This window comes from Hyperoodon ampullatus (assembly GCF_949752795.1).
Source record: "Hyperoodon ampullatus genome assembly, chromosome: 14".
Classification (NCBI taxonomy): domain Eukaryota; kingdom Metazoa; phylum Chordata; class Mammalia; order Artiodactyla; family Ziphiidae; genus Hyperoodon; species Hyperoodon ampullatus.
The window spans coordinates 65,519,490-65,537,466 of NC_136927.1; the positions used below are offsets into that span (position 1 = coordinate 65,519,490).

Consider the following 17,977-nt stretch of genomic DNA (forward strand, 5'->3'; position numbering starts at 1 on the left):
GTCCGTGACACACACAAAAAAGGACCTTGTAAATCCCTTGTAGTAGAGAAGCCTAAGAGGTACATGTGAAAATAGTTATTTCCAGGACATTTCAGTGGCCTCAGGGGGGCAGCCTAGCAGAATATTTGAGGTAAAACCTGTCTTGAAATCTAAGATGTAAGGTCACTATAGGTTTGTGCCCTATCTTCCTTCATAGCGGTCACAGTCTAAGACATAACCACAACTAACTACGGGTTACAGACGACCCTTTATGACCCATGCAGGGTCTGTTTCGCAGGTAGTAAGCCAGGAGGAGGTAACCTTCCAGCTAGCTTGGCCAAGGGAGTTTCACAGAAGAGGTGGCATTTGAACAGGTAGATTTGACAAGTGGAGGTGTAGACGGGACATTCCAGGCAGAGGGAACCATCTGCTTTGTTCTAGCCCAATAAAGAGAGGGAGTCACTGCTGTCTTTTTTTTTTTTTGCGGTACGCGGGCCTCTCACTGTTGTGGCCTCTGCCGTTGTGGAGCACAGGCTCCGGACGCGCAGGCTCAGCGGCCATGGCTCACAGGCCCAGCCGCTCTGCGGCATGTGGGATCTTCCTGGACCGGGGCACGAACCCGTGTCCCGAACTCGTGTCACCTGCATCGGCAGGCGGACTCTCAACCACTGCGCCACCAGGGAAGCCCCCACTGCTGTCTTAAAGTAAGATTCTATAGCAGGCAGAATGTCATCACAGAAAGAAAAAGAGTCACAGGCTTAGAAGCTCTGGAATTTAATGCCCCGTCTGCTGTGTGACCTCAGGCAAGCCACTTAACCTTTCTGAGCCTAGTATCCCCATGAGTGATATAAAGATAATAATATGAATTTTACAGGCTTTTTGTGAACATCAGGAGGTGGTAATTGTTAAAGCCCTCCACTAGTTGCTGATTACTATTTCTGGGACTGGGAATTAGCAGATTAGATAGAATCCTTCCACTCGCTAGTGACAGAAAACCCAGCCTAAGGGAATGCATTGGTGGCTCATGTATCTGAAAGTCCTGGGATAGTTCTCCAGCTTCAGGCTCAGCTGGATTCAGGGGCTCAGTGTCACCAGGACCCACGTTTGTGTCTGTCTCTCTCCATCTCTTGGCACTTCATTTGCATAAGCAACTTATGCAAATGCAAAGGAGAGTCTCTGTCTGAGACTCTCCCTTCATGGTGGCAAGCCGGCTGCTACAGCCACAGCTCCAAACTTCTAGCTTTCCAGGTTCAGTCCATTGGAAAGGAGAGAATACCTCTTCGCAGTCAAGTCAGAGCCTTGGGATTAGTTCTTTCTGAGCCAGGGTGATCTCACTTGAATCAACAGTGCGTTAGTGATGTTCCGATTGTCTAAGAGTCAAGAAAAGGTGTTTCCCCCAAAGTAAAATCAGGGTGTAGTTGGTGGAAAAAGGTGACCAGATGCTTGGCAGAGAAAACAACAGATATCTGCTGTATGAGATATCTCTTCACTTCCAAAATGTAGGTTCTGGTCTCTGAGGGTCTACCCTGGAATGAAGGCTGGGCTGTGTTCTGTCGTCCCCAAAGTCTTATTTCCTGGCTGAATATGCTTGCCTTCTCCCATCTAGTCATTGTCATCTGGGCTGTCGCCTCTTTCCTCTATTGATAAAGCCTCTGGCTTGTACATTGTCCTGTCTGATGGAGCTTACTGTTCTTTCTTTGAATATGCCAGGCCTCCAGCCATCTCTGTGCTTTTGGACTTGGTGGTCCCTCTGCTTACGACACTCTTTCATCTCTCTGGCCACCTGGATGACTCTAGCCACCATCCTAGAGCCTTCTCTGGCCTTCCTAAACTGGGTTAAGTGCCCTTTCTCTCTGCTTCTGAATTAGCCTGTGCCTTAAGTCTTTTAAAGCATTTTTAAACCTTATTTACTTCTTGTATTTAACCATAATTTTGAGAACAAAATTTGTATTTTTTATCACTACACCTGTTAGACACCATTGGTATTTGTCTAACTTATTGAATGAATGAAGGAAATGAATAAACACTAAAAGAAGTGAGATTTGACTTGAACTTGCATTTGAAATACAGAAACTATCCTCCTTTGAGCTTAAGAACTGTTAGTTTGCTCTGAACCTGGGTACCTCTGCCCTAAAGGTTCCCAGTTGGATAGTGAGCTATTAGGGATCATAATAAGATCATTTATCCATCTCTTTCTACGTATGCTCATCTGCATTTTACAGAGAAGAGTAACTGAGGCTCAGAGAGGGGATATGAATTGCCTAGTGTCCCACAGCTAAGGGCAAAACCAGGATTTGGATCCTGGTCTGACTCTAAAGCCAGTGCTTGTAATCATTTAGCTACGCATCCATTGCTTCCAGCATTTGTTCATTCATTTATTCAACAACTGTTCATTGCCTAAGCAGACTGACAAAGGCTCTGCTCTCCGGCAGCTTCCTCTAATGGAGGTGGGCGTCTGGACAAATGTTAGTGAAGGGGTCAAGTTTGATGGGGATGGGGCTGGGCTGTTCTGAGGTCCCTTCTAGTCCCAGTCTGTGCTTTCATACTCCAGAGCAGGGAGCACGGCCCGTCCAGATCTCCTCCCCTTAGGGACCAGACTCTGTGTTGCTACCAGGTTAACTGGCCATGGTTTTTTCCCAGGTTTGGTCGCAGGCGTGTGATCGTCAGGAAGGGCCAGGGGGGCAACAGCTTTTATTTTATCTACCTGGGCACAGTGGCCGTGACTGAGGACGAAGATGGCATCAGTGCCTTCCTGGACCCCCACCCAACGTTGCTGCAAAAGGGCAGCTGTTTTGGGGTAAGCACGGGGCACGGGTCTGCGTTCCTGGGGTGGGGTTCGGGGTGTGACAGGACTCCTGCTACAACCTCTAGGCCAGGCCCAGTCCTGCCTTTCACTCTGTGCAAGTCATTGCCCTGTTGTGGGTCACAGAGCCCTTACCTGTCAAATGCCGATTGAGTTGGAGCCAGTGATGTCCAAGTCCCACCGCTTCGTCTGTGATGTTTAAGGAGTATGTTCCCTCTGTAACCCCCTAGAGATGCAGTGACTCCTCAACAAGGCCTCTCCAGCTTCCTTTCTCTGCCCTGGTCAAGCCAGTTGCCTCTTTTTCCACAGGCAGCATATTAAGAGGGAGGGGCGTGGGCCCATAGAAGCAGGGAGTGAGCAGGGGCACAGGGCGGTCCAGGGAACCTGCAGTCTGGGGAGGAGAGATTTCTCAGGGGAGATGGAAGCAGGGAAGAGGTGGTCAGGGCTGTGGGCAGAACGCCAGGGGTGACCTCTCACTTGCCTTTGCCCCTGTCTACCCAACAGGAAATGGGCTTTCTAACTTCTTCAGTGAGGAGGGCCACCGTGGTCTGTATGGAAGAAACAGAGTTCTTGGTTATTGACAGAGAGGATTTCCTTGCTAATAAACTGGACCAAGAAGTTAAAAAGGATGCTCAGCATCGGTTTGAATTTTTTAGGTAACTCCACCAGCCAGCATCTTCCCCCTGTGTGTCTATTAGGTGCCTTTGTCCTAGACCCAGTGGGGAACACTAGGTGCTATTCTCTCTGATTGGAATGCTCTTTGGTACCCACCTCCCACCCAACTTCTCGGTCTAGCAAACTCCTAACATACCTTCAGGTCGCAGTTCAAATATCCCTTCCTTATGGGATAGTAACAACAGGATAGCTAACATGCATTGAGCACTTGCTGGGCCGGGCAGGATGCTCAGCCCTTTGTACCACCCATTATATCTAATCTCACATTCAACCCATGATGTTCTTCCTCTTTTTCTCCCCAGTTTACAGTGAGGGAAGCAAGGCTCAGGATGGTGATGTGTCCAGAATGCCTGACTCAGAGTCTCTGGGCTTCACCACCCCGCCTCACTAACCAAGCCCAGCTACCCTCACTCCAGAACAGAGAGGGTGCCCCCTCAGTGCTTCTACCCTGTGTTTCCGTAAAGCCCCATCCAAACTGTAATTCTTGATCATATAATACTTTCTTTACAGTTTATTTGTGCTATCAGACAGTAAGCAGCACAGTGGCAAGGGCAGACCTGCCTTTTTCACCATCATCATCCCTGTGTTATCACAGTGCCAGGCGCATGCAGGTGCTCGTTTAATTATCTTTAGTTACTTGCCTTGAGGAAAAGAGTGAAAATCAAATGGAGCATCTGCACTGGCACTGAGAATACAGGTTGTAGGGTTGCAGGGCCATAGAGAAGCGTGTTGAGCAGAGGGGTGGGCTGGAACTGAGAGAAAGCCATCTGCATGAAGGGGCTGCAGCCCGAAAAGGGAGGGACTCGGTTCTGAAGGGAGGGGCAGTTCATTTTTGTATACAGTGGAAGAAAAATAGGACCGTGTTCTAATCTCAGCTCTTAGGCTTATCCACCATGGGACCCTAGATAGGTCACTTCACTTCTCTGGGCTTTAGTCTCCTGTGCAGTAAAATGGGGATAACAATTCCTCTCTCCCGAGGTCATTGTAAGAATCAAATGAGGTGATTGTGGGAAGTGCGTGGCTCAGTCTTGGCCCAGGAGGTGCTCCTTCTGTGGTGGCCCTGCTTTCCTCCTGTGTTTCCAGACCCTTCTCCTCCTTGGGCATGGCACTGACCCTGTTCCCCTTTGATACCCTGGACAGAACTCGCTGCTCCCTCGCCTAGGTTGAGACCTGAATCACCCGAGTTCAGGGCTCATAATCTGTTGGAGCTGAGAAGATCTAAGATGATTTTTGTTGGCAGCCCCGCGGGGCCACCTGCGAGGGAAGGGAAGCCCACGATCAGCGGTGTATGAGGTTCAAGATCAGCGGAAGGGGTGGTCACTGCTGGGTGGGCCTTTCACCACAGGGCACAAACAGGCCAAAAGAGGAGAGTCCAGACTTCCCCCATTCCCAGGCCCAGGGCTGAGGATTTGAAGCCAATAGGCTGGAGGAGACAGGGGTTGGAATGAGCTGCCCAAACCAAAGGTAGGGCCCGGACTGCTGGGCTGGGGGACAGGATAGCCAGTGAGCTGAAGTGAGGAACTCTTGGGTGCTCCTTGTAATGGGAGTAGCTCAGTGGTAACAAGGTTGGCAGGGGATTCAGCCGGGAGAAGCTCCTGGAGGGAGGAGCGGAGGTGAAAGAAGCAGAGCTCCAATCACCCCCGGTGCATCTGAGGCTCAGTTAGGGGAGCAGCTGAAGGGCAGGGCCTTGAGAAGAGGGCAGGGGAGCAAAGGACAAGTGACAGGAGACCGGCTGCAGGCTAGGCTAGCGAGCAGGGTGAGTGTGAAATCTTCCACCTCAGGCCTTTGCAAGAGCAGGAGAACATATTCCTTTTCTGGAAATTGCTAAGTGCTGAGCCACCTTGGTGACGGAGGGCGATGAAGTCTAACAGGCTTTTCCCCTCAGGAAGATGGATCTGTTTCACTCCTGGTCCGATGAGAAGCTCTGGAAGCTCGTAATCCTGGGGAAGAAAGAGAAGTTCTCATACGGGCAGCTGATCTCAAAGGACTTTGTAGAATCATCCTCCATCGTGTTTGTGTGTAAGGTAAAGAGGTCTGGGGTAGGGTGGTGAAGCTGGGAAGAGCGTGCCTAATCTAATGTCCTGTAGCCTGGTGACCGGCAGAGCCCTGGCCTTCAACACGTCTTTTTCCGAGCGCCCACGTCCTACTTAAAAAGGCAAAGGAGTGTCCATCGACAGGTGAATGGATAAAGAAGATGTGGCACATATATACAATGGAATATTACTCAGCCATAAAGAGAAACTGAGTTGTTTGTAGTGAGGTGGATGGACCTAGAGACGGTCATACAGAGTGAAGTAAGTCAGAAAGAGAAAAATAAATACTGTATGCTAACACATATATGTGGAATCTAAAAAAAAAAAAGATGAACCTAGGGACAGGACAGAAGTAAAGAGGCAGATGTAGGTAATGGACTTGAAGACACAGGGAGGGGGAAGGGTAAGCTAGGACGAAGTGAGAGAGGCATGGACATATATACACTACCAAACATAAAGTAGAGAGCGAGTGGGAAGCAGCCGCATAGCACAGGGAGATCAGCTCGGTGCTTTGTGACCACCTAGAGGGGTGGGATGGGGAGGGTGGGAGGGAGACGCAAGAGGGAGGAGATATGGGGTTATAGTATGCATATAGCTGATGCACTTTGTTATACAGCAGAAACTAACCATTGTAAAGCAATTATACTCCAATAAAGATGTTAAAAAAAAAAAAGAAAAAGACAAAGGACACATTTTGGCCTCCCTCCCTCAGAGGGTTGCTGTGAACGTTAAGATATAGCTGTTATATTACAAAGAGGGCAGGTGTGGGGAGGGTACCCCTTCCTTCAGCTCATATACATGTTTATTTACAAACAGGTACATATTTTAATTATGCATTTGGCTCTTGAATTTTAATGATGCCAGGTCACTATTTATTATTTCTTTTTGGCTGCATTGGGTCTTCATTTCTGCACACGGGCTTTCTCTACTTGCGGCAAGCAGGGGCAACTCTTCGTTGCAGTGCGCGGACTTCTCATTGTGGTGGCTTCTCTTGTTGTGGAGCACGGGCTCTAGGCACACGGGCTTCAGTAGCTGTGGCACTCGGGGTCTGTAGTTGTGGCTCGCGGCTCTAGAACGCAGGCTCAGTAGTTGTGGCACACGGGCTTAGCTGCTCTATGGCATGTGAGATCTTCCCGGACCAGGGCTCGAACCTGTCTCTCCTGCATTGGCAGGTGGATTCTTAACCACTGCGCCACCAGGGAAGTCTCCAGATCACTTTTTTTTTTTTTTTTTTTTTTTTTTTACGGTACGTGGGCCTCTCACTGTTGTGGTCTCTCCCGTTGCGGAGCACAGGCTCCGGACGCGCAGGCCCGGCGGCCATGGCTCACGGGCCCAGCCGCTCTGCGGCATGTGGGATCCTCCCGGACCAGGGCACGAACCCGTGTCCCCTGCATCGGCAGGCGGACTCTCAACCGCTGCGCCACCAGGGAAGCCCCAGATCACTTTTTATAATTATAATCTCTAAATTGTAAAAGTGATACCACCACATTATACAACTTTCCAGGAAGAGGGACAAATGAGCTCATTACCACAGAATAGATTTCCAAAATTGAAATTGCTTAGCATCACCATTTTTATGACTCTTGGAACAAACTGCTTTTCACAAGGAGGGATCCACTTTCTCTAGCTCCCAGCAACATACAACTTTGCCAGTGCCACCAAGCTCTGCCGTCATTCTTTCAAAAGTTTTTAAATTTAATATGTGGCAATTACTGCCTCATTGAGGATTTAACTTATGTTTTTTTCTGATTACTAGTGAGATTAATCTTGTTTGTTTACTATCTGAATTTTGTATTTTGTGAATTGCTTTATGTCCTTTGCCCCCTGCTCTGTTGGTTGATAATGAAAATAAAATTTAAGGAGGTTGATATTGTCATTATTGCCATTTTACAGAGGTGGAAAGGAAGGTTAGGTGGCTGTTCAAGGTGACGCATTTGATGAGGGGCATGAGGCAGGGTTCGACCCAGGTCTGTCTGACCCCAAAACTCTTCTTCCCAGAAGCTGGGACTTGGGATTTGAGTTGACCTTTCCATCAGTTGTTGACCCTGCTCAAATCCTAAGTAGTTCATCATCATAATCATCATCATAAGAGTCACTATTTTTTTTGAGGCTCTTTGCTCCTGTGCTAGGAGTTCTACTGACATCATTAATCTTTTTTTGTTTATTTTGGAATAGGTAGTACTTCACATGCTTCAAAATTCAAAACGTTCACAAGAGTGATGTCTCCCTCCCCCCTCTCTCTCCCACAATATCCCTCCCCAGGGACCACCACCAGCACCAGTTTCTTGTGTCTCTGTCCTCCACACGTTCTCTCTCTATACAGGCACATGCGTGTGTATATGTTTTTTCCTTTTTTTTCATAAGTGGTGTCATCCTATACAGACTGTTCTGCACTTTGCTGTTTCATTTAAGAGTATTTCTGTAGGTTGTTCCATATCAGTACATAAAGAACTCATTCATTCTCTTTTACCACTCATGAGTATTTTACTGTATGGTTGTGCTTTATTTTTTTATATATTTATTGGAGTATAATTGCTTTACAATGTTGTGTTAGTTTCTGCTGTATAACAAAGTAAGTCAGCTATATGTATATGTATGTATACATATATCCCATATCCCCTCCCTCTTGTGTCTCCCTCCCACCCTCCCTATCCCACCCCTCTAGGTCATCACAAAGCATCGAGCTGATCTCCCTGTGCTGTGCTATGCAGCAGCTTCCCACTAGCCATCCATTTTACATTTGATAGTGCATAGTGTATATATGTCAATGCTACGCTCTCACTTTGTCCCCGCTTCCCCTTCCCCCTCGGTGTCCTCAAGACCATTCTCTACATCTGCGTCTTTATTCCTACCCTGCCACTAGGTTCATCAGTACTGTTTTTTTAGATTCTATATGTATGGTTGTACTTTAACCAGTTCCCTAACTGATGGATATTTAGGCTATCTCAACGTTTGCTATTTCAAACAGTGCTTTGATGAATAACTGTGTACCTAGTACCATTCTACCATAAATCTTCACCGTAGCTCTACCAGGAAGATATTATTATTCCAAGTTTGCAGATGAAGAAGTTGAAGCTAAGATGCCTTAAGAAAGGCCACCTAGCTAGTAAGTGGCAGAGCCAGAATTTTGCCCCAAAACTCCCATATTTAATATCTCCTGTATACCTATTGCCTACACGTTAAGCCACCACAGACATTTGCCAAGTTTTTGCCAAGATCATGACACAGTGGCCCAGGCTCTGGAGGGATACAAAGGTGGAAAAGATTGGTTCTCTGGGGCTTCCCTGGTGGCACAGTGGTTAAGAATCTGCCTGCCAATGCAGGGGACACGGGTTCGAGCCCTGGTCCGGGAAGATCCCACATGCCATGGAGCAGTTAGCCCGTGCACCACAACTACTGAGCCTGTGCTCTACAGCCCGCGAGCCACAACTACTGACCCCGAGTGCCACAACTACTGAAGCCCGCGCACCTAGAGCCTGTGCTCTGCAACAGGAGAAGCCACCGCAATGAGAAGCCCATGCACCGCAACAAAGAGTAGCCCCCGCTTGCCACAACTAGAGGAAAGCCCACACGCAGCAACGAAGACCCAACGCAGCCAAAAATAAAATATATTTATATATTAAAAAAAAAAGAAAAGATTGGTTCTCTCTCCTTATATATCTTCTCCACTAGATTCTAAGTGTAGACAAAGTTGTCAATGCCGACTACCAAGCGATTAGTACAAACCCTGTGAATTACAAGAATTCAGGATGCAGAACTCTCTAAAGGCTGAAGGCTCCAAAGAGGGCTTCCTGGAGGATGTGAGGTGGAAGATGAGCATTGAAGTATTGGGCCCTTAGACAAAAGTAGGGGGCAAGATTGGTTGTGTGCTGGAGCTGGCTCTTCCTGGCTTGAGAGAGCTGATTGTTAAGTTCTCAGGAATTTTGCAAGTCAGTACACATGATAATTATTAAAAATTAAATTATATAAACCTACAATTAAATATTGAAAACAAGGGTAATAAATACTGAAAAACTTATCATTTCCTGGATTTATTGCATTTTACTATTATCTATGCTCTTGAAGTTCCTTTTGCCCATAGTATCCATATGGTGGAAATCTCTACCATTGTGCACATCTCTTCTCAGTTCCATGTGCAGTGACTTCCCATTGGTAGCTGAAAATCGACCATGGTGGGAGTATGTGCACACACAATGGAAATAGGCAGACTCTCTAAGTCAGGTCTTGATTTATGGCTTTGCTGATTGTCTTAAGAAAGCTATAGAGGAAATGTTTATAATGCAGATTAAATTTCAAAGTGGGCTGGGTCTGTAGCCATTACATTGTAAAGAGCAGAAAATTAAGGAAATGTCTTCCAGTATTCAAAAATGACTCATCATAGATTCATCATAGCAGTTATATAACTGATGAACAGGTGAAGTTCTGATAGACATAGTGTTAAAGCTAAAAGAGGTTTCAATTTAATGAATATAATTTATAAGAGGGTGAGAAATAGTTTACCAGTAGAGTACAAGTCAGACTTAATAATATTAAATTTATAGATTGGGATGCAGATTCATTTGTCAAATTATGGTTGAATTGTGACTATAGACTAGCCACTGATATGAGTTCAGCCAAAGTCAATAAAAGCATTCTGTGAGAATCGATTGGCTATATGGAATTTCCAATAAGTGTGGTATATTTTATTATTATTTATAAATTGTGTGTAACACACCCTTCATAACAGTAAAATGTATAGACGTGCATACATTTTACCCAAGAGCCGGTTGTTTCAGCGTCACCAGGGATGTGTTTGTGTTGTGATTTTTGGGTTCAGTCCCAGAGAACAGCCAAGTCTAGCTAATGCAAGCAGGAAGGGATTTACTGTGGGATGTTAAATGGCTAACAGATTTACTGGTGAGGGGAGACCTGAAGAAACAGGCTCTAGACTGAAAATGACTACCAAACGACTCCAAATCAGAGTCCAGAACTGGACTGTCACCGGTGCTGCTGCTCCTGCCAAGTTCAGGAAGCCACCGTCTCCACTAGTGAAGTGGATGTCCCACAGTTCCAAAACCAAGCCTTGCCCAGGTGTACTGGATTGGTGGAACCCAAATCACATCCAGAGCCTTAGCTTCAGGGTACCTTGGGAAATGTAGTGTTTGGTTTCCAGCCTCTACACACTAACACTAAAAGGGGATTGGATGCACAGGATCTGACCCAGAGGAGGGCGAGGATGAGGATGAGGTCCTTGCCAGTGGAGGGGGGAAGAGCTTGATAAGTCTGGAGAATCCTGATGGTCATGTGAGGAGAGGTGGGAGAAAGCCTAGAAGAGAAACTGGTGGTGGAGAGCCCTGAAGGCCAACCTGAATAATTTGCCATTCTTTCTCCCCCTGATATCTGCTTCCTATTTCCTAAAATATTGGGGTGATTGCCTCCAAAGCCAAGAATGCCATGTGTCTGCAAATTTTACTCTAAGCTCTTTTGATACTGTGTAACCAGAAAAGATGGGAGAGATGAGCAGTAAGGGATATAAATTCAAGACTTTCTTTACTCAGCATGATGGTTACATCCTGACCAGCAGAAGGTTCTTAATCTGGTTTAGCCTGCATTTCTTTATCTGTAAAATTGGACTATGTGCTTACTTCATAAAGTCTGTGAGGATGAGATTAGCTCAGCACATGCTCACTCACCTCAGTCACCCTCTAATCCAGTGGTTCTCAAAGTGTTGTCGCTGGACCAGCAGCGACACCTGGGAACTCATTAGAAATGCAAATTATCGGGCCCACCCAAGAGCTATTAAACCCAAAACTCTGGGAGAAGGGGCTCAGTAATCTGTGTTCTGACAACACTGACATCTGCTTCCGGGTGATTCTGATGTGCACTAAAGCTGGAGGACCCCTGATCTAAGGGAAGAGTTTTCAAATTTTGGTAAGCATAACAAACTCCTAGAGTGCTTCTGAAAATGGCAGAGTCCTGCCTCACCCCAGAAATTCTGCTTCATTAACTCCGGAAATCTGCATCTGAATAAGCATCGCAGGTGATTTCTAATGCTTGAACTTCATTCTGAGAAAAATAATACAGATGTCACAAAGTGACATCAGGTAGGGAGCCTCTTGCCTAGTAGATGAGTTGGTTTATCCCTTATAGTATTTTGCTAAAACCTGATTTAATTGTTAATGTGAAGATTCTACATAAAAGTTCTGATTTCTGGCTTCTTTTGAATATTCAGAAGATCAGGCAATACCAGGCTATATTCTGGTGTGGCCCCTCTGGCTGGAGTTGAAGTGCACCTGCCACCTCTAAAGGGACTGCTCTTTTTTTCTCATTTTAATTTCCCACCTGTCCAGCTGCTTAAATGTTCATCTGCTAAAAACAGTTGTCCCGACTCTTGTAGTTTACCGATATTGCCACTAGAGGGAGAAATCAGCATCGGGTGGCTGTGCGTCCTTGGGGTCACGGCAAAGTTGGAGAACATGATTTCCGCTAGCATTGCAAACATAATTAATGCCCATAATCAACTCATTTTGAACAGTTTATCATTTGGGAACACATGGTGAAATTGTTTTTTCCACAGATACAGATGCGATTAAAGACCCATGAGAGTCTTTCCAGAGAGAACTGCTCATGTGTGTTTCTCCAGTACCTGCAGTTCCTGGTAGATAAATGTTTGTTGAATGAATGTTGAATAAAGCTCCTAGCACAATGCCTGGAATATAATAAGGGCTTATTAAATGTTTGATCTCTTCTTCTCCTTCCTGTTCAGCAGTAATCTATCTTGAACCTTAACCCTTTATAATGTGTCTTTTAGAATTCCTACTTAAAAAGATTAAAATTTTATAAAGTATGAAATACATAAGAAAAATGACGTATCTTTCTTGCCTCTCAGAAAAGATTAAAAGGGTTGCGAAAACCCAGTTGTCAATGTACTACAAAGATGTATTACAACAAGTTCTGTTATGCACTGTTGGACAGAGTGTAAACTTATCTAACATTTCCAGGGGCTCCCCTGGTGGCTCAGTGGTTAAGAATCCACCTGCCAATGCAGGGGACACCGGTTTGAGCCCTGGTCCGGGAAGATCCCACATGCCACAGAGCAACTAAGCCCGTGCGCCACAACTACTGAGCCCATGTGCCGCAACTACTGAAGCCCGCGTGCCTAGAGCCCATGCTCCGCAACAAAAGAAGCCACCACAATGAGAAGCCCGTGCACCACAGTGAAGAGTAGCCCCTGCTCACTGCAACTAGAGAAAGCCCACATGTAGCAATGAAGACCCAATGCACCAAAAAATAAATAAGTAAAATAAGTAAATTTATTTTTTAAAAAAACAACTTATCTAACATTTCTGGAGGGCTGTTTGGAAATATGTATCAAAATTTAAAACATGCATAATACCTTTAGGAATGAATCCCAAGGAGATAGTCAAGCATAGCTATTATATTAGGATAAACTGGATTAAGCCACAATTATTTTTAAAATCCTCAGATCTCAGTGGATTGACAAAGATATATTCCTTCCTCCCACTACCTGATCATAGCAGGTCAGCAGGAAGCCTTACTCCTCATGGTCACTCAGGGACCCAGGTCACATGGAGACATGGGCCCATCTTGACCCATGATTCCATGATCAATAGAACAGGAGAAGGTAATATTGAGAGTCAAGTGATGGCTTTTATTTATTTATTTATTTAGGCCTTGCTGAGCGGCTTGCAGGATCTTAGTCCCCCAACCAGGGATCGAACCCGGGGCCCCCGCAGTGAGAGCACCAAGTCCTAACCACTGGACCGCCAGGGAATTCCCTGGCTTTTAAAGTTTCTACCTAGGATTATCACAAGTCACTTTGCTAAGGAAACTGGCCAAAGTGGTAAGAAGGCCATGCCTAATTCAAAGGGTAGAAAAGTATAATCCTGCCATGTGCCTGGAAGGAGAACTCAAGTACTTGCCTTAATGACCACTACGGGCATTAAGATGTAAGTACAAGGTTATCAGTTAAAAGTTGCTGTCCACTGCAGGTCACAGTATTAATAGTCTAGAATTAAGCAATCCAGGGCTAGAACAGCTGTCCTAGGAAGTCATCAAGAACCCAGACCCCTTCTAGCTTCTCCCTTCATCGTCCACAGTTTATGGCTTTCATCCTAATGGTGACAGTATGGCTGTTCCACCTCCAGCCATCACATCTGAGTTTCAGGCAGAAGGTAGTGGAAAGGATAACCATAGCTTTCCTTGGAGATTTATCCATCAGTCTTCCACTTATATCTCATTAGCCAGAATTGAGTCACTGCCAGCCCCACTGTAGGCGAGTTTGGGAAGGCGGTGAGTTTTTTTAAACTGGGGATTTTGTTGTCCTGAACGAAATCAGAGTTATATATAATACTGGCAAATTAGAAACAACTAAATATTAATCTTCAAAAATGTTTTCCTGGGGCTTCCCTGGTGGCGCAGTGGTTGAGAGTCCGCCTGCCGATGCAGGGGACACGGGTTCGTGCCCCGGTCCAGGAAGATCCCACATGCCATGGAGCAGCTGGGCCCGTGAGCCATGGCCAGTGAGCCTGCGCATCCGGAGCCTGTGCTCTGCAACAGGAGAGGCCACATCGGTGAGAGGCCCGCGTACCGCAAAAAAAAAAAAAAAATGTTTCTGAGGTGTAACATATATGCAATAAGGACCTCAAATCTAAACTTTTACAGCTTGATGGATTTTTACATATGTATACCCCTGTGTAAGCATCACCCAAATCAAGATAGAGAACATTTTCAGTACCTCAGAGGCTCCCTTATGTCCATTCCCAGACAAAATGCCCCCACACAGATAACCACTCTTCTGACTTCTGTCACCACAGATTACTTTTCCCTATTCTTTAACTTTGTGTAAATGGAATCGTATCGTATGTGCTCCTTGTGTCTGACTTCTTTTGCTCAACTGAATATTTATTTTTATGTAAATTATGGCATACATAGAATAATATGCAATCATTAAAAACAATAGCATAGAACCATATTGCTTGGCATAAAAAGATGTCCTTGATATATTATTGAGCTTTTACAAAGGTTACAAGAGTCTGTTTTACATTAAAGGACTTATTTATGCAAAATTGTATTTATACATCTTATATGCTTGGAGAGAAGAGTTTGAAATAATATTCACCAAAGTGTTACCCTGTTATTTCTGGGTGTTAGGATTAACATAGTTTTAACTTTCTCTATGTTCTTCTTTGTTTGATTTGAATATTTTTTAAACTTTTAGTTTTTGAATGATTTTGAATTTACAGAAAATTTGCAAGAACAGTACAAAGAATTCCTGTATAACCCTAACCTGGCTTCAGCAATTATTAACATTTTGCCATATTTGCTTTTTTTTTTTTTTTTTTTTTTTTTTTTGTGGTACGCGGGCCTCTCACTGTTGTGGCCTCTCCCGTTGCGGAGCACAGGCTCCGGATGCACAGGCTCAGCAGCCATGGCTCACGGGCCCAGCCGCTCCGCGGCATATGGGATCCTCCCAGACCGGGGCACGAACCCGTATCCCCTGCATCGGCAGGCGGACTCTCAACCACTGCGCCACCAGGGAGGCCCTGCTTTTATATATATGTATATATTTTTCCTGCCTGAATCATTTGAGAGTTAAGTATCATTCATCATATTCATTTACCCCTATATACTTAAGTGATTATTTTCTAAGATCAGAAATTAACCACAGAATAATTTTTGAAATCTAGGAATTTAACATTGATATAATATATAATCTGTAGTCCATAATCAATTTCACCAGTTGTCCCAATAACATCCTCAATGGTGATTTTTTTGTTTTTTTAGTTCTCAGGCCTCTTTAGCCATTTGAATTTTTTATGATGAGTAGATAACATTTTCATTTTTAAAAAGGACATGAAACCACTTGCATTAAGCAAGTAAAACAAAAGAGAGCTTATCTTCAAAGCCTAGCCTACCTGGAGCTGGGGTTGACCCTTCTGCTTGTGTCTCTTGACGTGTCCAGGGCAGCTGTGAAGTACTGCAGTTGATAGACCTTGCGACCTCGCCCTTCTACCACAAGTGGATCTGGCAGCACCTGCAGCTGATAGACGACAGACCTCCAAACACCCACCTCAAGGGTAAGCCGATATCCACATCCGGCAGCCCGCAGCACAGCAGGGGGTGCCTGATCCTGTGGGTTCTCAGTGCCTGGTCCACAAAATCTTAGAAATCTAGAGCTGGAACGTCCTGGCAGGATAGACATCCTTCTTCTACTAGCTGTGGAAACCTGGTCCACGTGGCCCTCCGAGGTGAGGCTCCTGCCCACTCCTGCAGCCAATTTCAGCCTTTCCCCTTTGCTTCAGCCCAGGGAGAGGGGTGGAAAAAAGAGAGCTTGGAGCTAGACAGAGCCAGGTTTGAATACCACTGATTAGCAGGGTGATTTTGGTGAGTACTCAAGCCTCTGGGCCTGGTGTCTTGGGGTCTGTCGCTGGTGTCGTGGTTAAGAGCATAGGCCCAGGGCCAAGCTATGTTTGAATTCAGGGTCCTTCTCTTACTAGCTGTGTGGATACTGGGCAAGTGATTCCGTGTCCCTGCACACTGATGCCCTCAGAGTCTGTAAAATATGACTCATGGTCCCTGCCTCATAGGCTTGTTATAAAATTAAGCAAATGAATATATAATGCTCTTAGAACACTACCTAGATGTATTAGTATATAGTAGATGTTCACTCTCATTATCACACAGGTTACTAGGAGCACCGAATCAGATCATGTGTGCATAGGGCCTGGGAGGTGCTCAGTAAATTTCAGCTCTCTTCTCATGTCAATTCTTTTTTTCTCTCTTTTCCATTGCTAATCCACCAGAGAAAAAGCTACATCCCACACATTTTTCCCCCCCATTTTTTTTTTTTTTTTTACTGCAGCAGCATACACATAACGTAAAATTTACTATCTTAACCATTTTTGAGCACACAGTTCAGTGGTATATTCTTTTTCTTACCTGCCTTCTTTTGGACTATTATGTATGATGCCATTTCATTTTCTCTGTTGGCTTATTAGCTCTAACTCTTTGTCCTTTTATTTTAGTGGTTGCTTTATAGTTTGTTGAACATACCTTTAACTTATCACAGGCTACCTTCATGTGATATTATGCCACTTCACATACAGGATCAGAACCTTACAACAATATACTTCCATTTCTCCCTTCTCAGATTTTGGGCTATTGTCAAATATTCTACCTTCACATATGTTAAAAACCTTACAGTACACAGTTGTCACTTTTGCTTTAAACAATTATCTTTTAAATATATTTAACTAATAAAAACAAAAGTATTTTATATTTACCTATGTGGGACCATTCCTGATGTTCTTCATGCCTTTGTATAGGCCCAGATTTCCATTGTACAATTTCCTTCTGCCCAAAGTATTTCCTTTAACATTTCTTTCAGCTTTTCTATGTCTAAAAATGATTTTGTCTTAATTTTTAAAAGAAATTTTTTGTTGGGTATAGAATTCAAGGTTAACAGGGTTTTGTTTTTTGTTTTTGCTCAATATTTTAAAGATTTGCATTAAAGTCTGTCTTCTCGCTTGCATTGTTTTCCATAAGAAGTCTGCCAACCTTCTTATCTTTGTATAATCTCTTTGCGTAACTTTGTATATCCTTTGTACGTAATAATGCCTTTTTGCTATGGCTGTTTTCTTTTCTTCCAATTTTATTGAAATATAATTGACATACAGCACTGTGTAAGTTTAAGGTATACAGCATAATGATTCAACTTAAATACATCATGAAATGATTACCACAATAAGTTTAGTGAACATCCATCGTTTCACATAGATACAAAAGAAAAAATAAATTTTTTTCTTGTGATAACTCTTAGGATTTACTCTCTTAATAGCTTTTGTATATAACATACAGCAGGGTTAATTATATTAATCATGTTGTACATTACATCTCTATTACTTAGTATTTATCTTATAAGTAGGTGTTTGTACCTTTAAAAATTTATTTATTTATTTATTTTTGGCTGCGTTGGGTCTTTATTGCTGCCCGTGGGCTTCCTCTAGTTGTGGCGAGCGGGGGCTACTCTTCGGTGCGGTGTGTGGGCTTCTCATTGCGGTGGCTTCTCTTGTTGCAGAGAATGGGCTCTAAGCATGCGGGCTTCAGTAGTTGTGGCACGTGGGCTCAGTAGTTATGGCTCACAGGATCTAGAGCACAGGCTCAGTAGCTGTGGCACATGGGCTTAGTTGCTCTGTGGCATGTGGGATCTTCCTGGACCAGGGCTTGAACCCGTGTCCCCTGCATTGGCAGGTGGATTCTTAACCACTGCACCACCAGAGAAGCCCCAGATGTTTGTACCTTTTGACCACCTTCATCCAATTCCCCCTCTGCCCTTCCCCCTGCCTCTGGTAACCACAAATCTGATCTCTTTTTCTATGAGCTTGTTTATTTTTGAAGGGTAATTGACCCACGACACTATGTTAGTTCCTGGTGCACAACATAGTGATTCGATATTCCTGTACATGGTAGAGTGATCACCACTGCC

At 44.6% G+C, this 17,977-nt stretch overlaps 1 protein-coding gene across 1 annotated transcript in view; it reads left to right on the plus strand.

The window, feature by feature from the left end:
- CNBD2 (cyclic nucleotide binding domain containing 2) overlaps window positions 1-17,977 on the plus strand; it is a gene marked incomplete at both ends in the record, with an annotated part of 49,890 nt that overhangs the window by 10,782 nt on the left and 21,131 nt on the right. The window contains 4 exons of the mRNA XM_079719651.1: window positions 2,620-2,776; window positions 3,287-3,438; window positions 5,343-5,481; window positions 15,455-15,569. Coding sequence (XP_079575777.1) covers window positions 2,620-2,776; window positions 3,287-3,438; window positions 5,343-5,481; window positions 15,455-15,569 — 563 coding nt within the window. The remainder of the gene's footprint in view (window positions 1-2,619; window positions 2,777-3,286; window positions 3,439-5,342; window positions 5,482-15,454; window positions 15,570-17,977) is intronic.